The 5,706-nt window shown below is 45.2% G+C and overlaps 1 protein-coding gene across 2 annotated transcripts in view; it reads left to right on the top strand.

Moving 5' to 3' along the window:
• Arel1 (apoptosis resistant E3 ubiquitin protein ligase 1) overlaps nt 1–5,025 on the top strand; it is a 28,969-nt gene extending 23,944 nt beyond the window's left edge. For both annotated transcript variants that reach the window (XM_051196339.1, XM_051196338.1), the window contains exons 17-19: nt 1,820–1,909; nt 2,292–2,467; nt 2,574–5,025. In XM_051196339.1, coding sequence (XP_051052296.1) covers nt 1,820–1,909; nt 2,292–2,467; nt 2,574–2,676 — 369 coding nt within the window. In that variant the 3' untranslated portion in view covers nt 2,677–5,025. The remainder of the gene's footprint in view (nt 1–1,819; nt 1,910–2,291; nt 2,468–2,573) is intronic.
• The last annotated feature ends 681 nt before the right edge of the window (nt 5,026–5,706 follow it).

The raw sequence follows: 5,706 nt of genomic DNA, 5'->3' as shown, positions 1-5,706 counted from the left end.
CCTGAGTTACAAGAAACCGTTGTGAGCTGCTATATGGATGCTGGAAATTGAACCCAGGCCCTTTGGAAGAGCAGCCATTGCTCTTAACCACTGAGCCATCTCTCCAATCCTGTATTCACTTTTGTTACTCTTCTATTCGTTGACTCTTTCTTTGGCTTTTAAAAATTAGAATGTTGAAAGTCAGAAAGCAGCAACTATTTATGAAGAGTGGTAGTTAATATTTGTCTACCAACTATTATTGATATTAATCAACTAGTAAGGAGTGTTGGCATCGTGTGCAGTCTTCATAATTAATGTCTTATGACATTTAAGGGGATATAGAATGTATTTGTTCGGGTATATGTAAACTATGAATTGTGTACTGAGATACCAGAGCAATAACAATGAAGAAGACAAAATCCCTTATGGGCTATATGCTTAGACCATAACCACTGTGTGTGCCTGTTTACATGTCTATAGTATCACAGAATGTGTGAATGTGCATATGTTAGCAATAAGATAGTAAATTCCATTTTTATAGTTAGCTGACAAAGTCAGAACAGTCAGCTTGCCTTTAGTCACTGTTGCCCCTCACAGATGGTGCACACAATAAAAGTTACAACTTTTAACTTCCCATTTGATTCATGAGGGGGTTGTTTCTACAAACTGGTTCCTGTTAGAAATCCTCTCACAGCCCTCAAGAGGCAGAGGCAGGTGGATCTCTGAGTTCAAGGCCAGCCTGGTCTACAGAGTGAGTTCCTGGACAACCAGGGCTACAGAGAAACCCTGTCTTGAAAAACAAAAACAAAACAACAAAAGAAGAAATTCTTTTATAAGGAAAAAAATTTGTGTGAGAGTCAGGTGATATGTAATTCTTTTTCTTGTTATCTGAACTGTCAGGGAACAGCCAAAGCCTTCTGTATTTTTATCATATTTTGTGCCTTGAGATATAAAATCCAAACAATGAATTCTCAGCCTAAAATTTCTAATAGGCCTCTGACCCAGTGCTGGTATTTTGGGGCACTGGAGTATTTTGTTTTTTCATGAGCATTGATAGCAGCATATAATAGAAAGTTGCAGTCTCTTACAGTTGTTCCTGAGCCTGCTCCTTGTTACTCATTAGCTTGGCATGGTCTTAAAGTAACCAAACTTGCAGGGCTTTCTTTGGCCTTTTTTGTCTCTTTATTAAGAGATTTCATTCATCTGTTTAAGTGGAAACAGAGCTAAAGGGAAGTAGTAAATGTTCAATCCACCAAAGGAGGATAGATCCTGAGAGAAAACCCTCATAAACAAGACTGGGGATTTTCATCAAAAGGAAAGGGCTTGCCTTTTCTCCTTGGCATTCATATACTCCACTTCTTTTATTTCTTTAATTTTGTGATTTAATTACAAAGAATCCGTAGCAGTTCTTAACTAGACATACTCACCAGAAACACCTTTTCAGTTACATGAGCTTATAACTCCGCTCTAGAGATTCTGATACAATAGATCTAGGGTGCAGCTATAAGCATATCTGTCTTCTTAATTGAGTCTGTGATACAGGCACATCTAGGCCCACAACCCCCAGCAGCTGTACCAGAGGACCTAGGGACCTCAGGGAAGACACTGCCCACAACCTGCTAAACCCCCTTAAGTTTATCCTTCAACCCCAGACGGCACCCCCCCCCCCAACCCTGAGCCCCATAACCCCACACTGGTTAGGAATCATTGGCCTATTGCGGTTCATTCTGGCACTGTGATCTTACCTTCTGTCTTTCTCCTGGCATTGCTCTTATTTTCCATTCCATGTCACTAAGTAACTGACTAAATAGTGTGTCCTTGTCCTTCTGTCTGTCTCTAGCTGCTGATGTGTGGGACTGGAGACATCAGTGTGTCTGACTTCAAAGCCCATGCTGTAGTGGTTGGTGGCTCCTGGCATTTCAGAGAAAAGGTAATGGGCTAAACTTTCTACAGTTGGATTGGTGTCGACTTGTGAGGAAAGGTTTTAGAAGAAAAAGGTAGAGGAGTCAGAGAAGCTGGCATGTTGAAACGTGTGGGAGAAACAGGCACTCGGGTCCCTACACTGTTAGGCTGACTGCCATTGGGGCAGAAAGTGGGAAATGCAAGTCAACAGAGCAAAGCAATCAATTCGTTTGTGCTCTTCTGACCCTGTGACCATGTAAATTCTTGCAGAGGTTGTTATCCGTGCTTTGTAGAACTGTAAATGGGAGCATCTACCTACCCAGAGTATCCTGTTTCTTCCTTAAGGATTAAATCCTAAGGATCAAATGGCTGCACACCATGCCTGAATAGAGCCCTGTATTTTCTGCCAGGTCATGAGGTGGTTTTGGACTGTGGTTTCCAGTCTGACCCAGGAGGAATTGGCTCGGCTACTTCAGTTCACGACAGGCTCCTCTCAGCTTCCACCTGGAGGCTTTGCTGCCCTCTGTCCCTCATTTCAGATCATCGCTGCTCCGACCCACAGCACTCTTCCTACTGCACACACATGGTAGGTGTCTGGCTCCCCAAAGCATCCCTTATGGGAGATTCTCTTTCTAGCCTTTGCTCATGTTTCTTGTCGTATGAATTAATCATTTTCCCCCTTGTTTTTCCAGTTTTAACCAACTGTGCCTCCCTACATATGACTCATATGAAGAGGTGCACAGGATGCTGCAGCTGGCCATCAGTGAGGGTTGCGAGGGCTTTGGCATGCTCTGACCACTCCTCTGTCACCTGCTTGGCTCCCACACTCTCTCGAGCATCTGGACACATGTTAACAAGCATAACCACTGACCTTAACACATGTAACCATTAGTCAGAAGATACTGCATGCTCCCTTGTGTCTGGAGTATTCTGTCATCTACAAGCATTGTTCTTACCTCACCCCCTCTGTGTCCACATTTACTGCAGGCCATTTGGGCACATGGTACCTGTCTGAGTTCCACTCGGTCATGAGAAGAGGACCATGCTGCTGTCATTTCATTTGGTCCTTTGAAGATCTCTGTAGCTGAATCTGCCTCAGTGGCTGGGAGAGATGGATGACACAGAGGACTCAGTTCTGTTGGAAAGCTGCCATGCTGAGACCCTTAAGCCATGCCTTGTTCCAGCACCCTCTTTTCTTTGGAAATACCCTCCTTGATCTCACTACTTGTCTAGACTGGCACATGATCCCTTTTCCTGGGTAACCCATCACCTCTCCTCATCAGTAGCCAGGAGAAGCACAGATAGAAGACGGCTCCCACCAGCCATCTGATTTGTCCTCCCACATAATGGCTGGCACAGGCCATGGCACTGATGGGGGCTGATAGTACAAAAGGATCAGTTTGTGATGACAACTGGAAAAGACACTCCCTGCGGGCATTTTTGAAGATGATCGTTAATCTATAAAGAATGTGCTAAGCTTTCTCTTGAGTTTGAGCCAGTGAGGAAAGCAGTGAGAAGAATGTGAAGGGTGACTGTGCTGTGGTCCCCAGTGCTGCCTATACTTCTCTCGGGATAGGGCTGTGTCCAGGCATGTGGATGGCTTGAAGACTACTGAGGCTCTTCTCCGAGCTTGTTGTTTACACTGAATGATGACTTGGCCTGACCATTGACCTCCAACTTACACAGTTCATTAAGAACTGCCTCTAGCATTCTGGAGGAATTTGGGAGCAAAGGGCCGAGACAGTGAACATAGCTTGCCAGCTCCCTTTGGTGGTAGTCTCTGGTAGCACTGAGGCAGAACTGTCATCACAGGTCCTAGGTCAGGCCATTGGGGATAGACAGCAGTAAATACTTAGCAATTCCAGGTACTTGGCTTCATCAGTGACCAGGAGGGACGAAGCTATATTATGTGGTGATCGAAGAGACTTGTCAGTCTCTTGGACGATGATAACATCTCTATTCATTAGTGTTTGAGTGAAAACACATTGAGGCTCAAGATCAAATGGACTTTGCAGTTTCTGTCTTTAATAAGGCTTTGCTCTAAGCCACAATTTCTGATGGGGTACTCACTCAGAATATTACAAGCCATCTTTATTGCCAAAACCAGCAAGTATGCAGAATCCCGAGACAAGGCAGTTCTTGTGCGAGTGCCTTGGCCTGGAAGCATGTCTGAGCCCTCCTGTTCCCAGGGATCATGAGAAATAAGCCCTCCTGAGCTGCTACATCTCCAGCCTGACCTCCTTCGCAGTCATCATTTGTCCTTTCTTGGCGTGGGTGCTGACCTCGATTATCCTTGGGGTGTGGGACTGGCACCAGGGCCTCTACACCCCAGGGTCCTCCATGCCACATGGTCACTGCTCTCCTCAGGGACCAGGACAAGGTGCTGCTGCTTGCCCACATTTTTCCATGGAGATAGTTTACCCATTGCCCTGCTGCCTCTTGGGCCTCCTTTGGGTACATGGGCTGGCTTGGCTGTCTGGGGCAATTGTTCCTGTCCTGGATTCTGCAGTCCCAGCTCCAGCACCCCTCTCGAGATTAAGAGCAGGGGGTCCAGTTTCTATCCTTGGCTAGACCTGTCCTTTTCAGCTCTAGTCATAGCACTTTTTCAGAGTCTCCGAGGCACTGTTGCAGCCCAGCTGGGGCAGCTCTATTATCCTACGGTGGTCTTCAGGCACCAAAGTCTTTAACAAAAACCCCTTTAGTACTGTGTGATTTTCTACTCCAGTTTACTCTCTCCTAACTGTTCAGAAGCAGTTTTGCTCTCTTTTGCATTTTCTTTTACCTTTTTTTTTTTCTAATACTGCTTGGGCACTAGCCAGTCCAGTGGGGAAGACATACAGAATGTGGGAGAGATAAAAGGATATGTTATTTCCTGGGCAATTTTCTATTCATATCCCTTATTTTGGCCAGTTCTTCTGTTAATGCTTTGTGACACAGGTACTTGGGAGGCCAGCTGCTCTCCTGGCTTTTGGCTTTTCAGTGTCCTTGAAGGAGACAAGTCATGAAATGAAAACCAAGAAGAGTGTCGGCATGGTTCTAGAAACTTGGCAGAGACCAAGCTCTCTGCATATTGTCAGGCAAGGTCTGGACATCTGCAACTGGAGATGTAAATAGTTTGTACAGTAAATAAAATGCCTACAAGAAGTGAGGACTAAGTGACTGTTTGAGTGGGGGTGGGAACCAGAACTTAAATAGAAGACGGGAAGGAAAATGTTCAGAGAGGCTTTTAAATGTTGCTGGTAATTACCCTGGAAGTGGGGAGCAGCCTACTGTGGATAGAGTGTGCACTTGGGACCCTGGCTGGTCTCCAGTACCTGTCCTCAGGGCAGACCACGCTACTTGCTATAGATAGCAACTCAGTGGGAAAGTGTGCTCAGAGCCTGAGAAGGAAACTAGTTTGATACTAACAAAGGGTTCTCTATTACAATCTTTACACATTAATTTGTTGTTTTCTTATCAGTCAACAGAGAAATTGTCTAAGTAAGTTAAAAGAGGGGCCTAGAGAGATGGCTCAGTGGTTAGGGATGCTTGCTGCTTTTACAGAGGACCTAGCTTTAGTTTGTGTCTCCTACATTGGGCAGCTTAAAACTGCCTGTAGCTTCAGTTCCCAGGGATCCAGGGACCCACATGTCTGCAGGTATCTGCACAAACATGGTACACAGACACACACATTTAAAAAAAGAACTTAAAATTTCAAGCAAGGTGGATATGGTGGTACATGTCTGTAGTCCCAGCTACTTGGGTGGGTAGGCTGGAAGGGTCCCCTGAGCCCAGTATCAAACAGCAAAGCCCCAAACAAAATAGTAAAAGAGGAAGTATGGGTCC

The sequence above is a fragment of the Phodopus roborovskii genome, unplaced genomic scaffold (genome assembly GCF_943737965.1).
Source record: "Phodopus roborovskii unplaced genomic scaffold, PHOROB, whole genome shotgun sequence".
NCBI lineage: Eukaryota > Metazoa > Chordata > Mammalia > Rodentia > Cricetidae > Phodopus > Phodopus roborovskii.
This window is presented reverse-complemented; position numbering and strand designations above follow the sequence as displayed.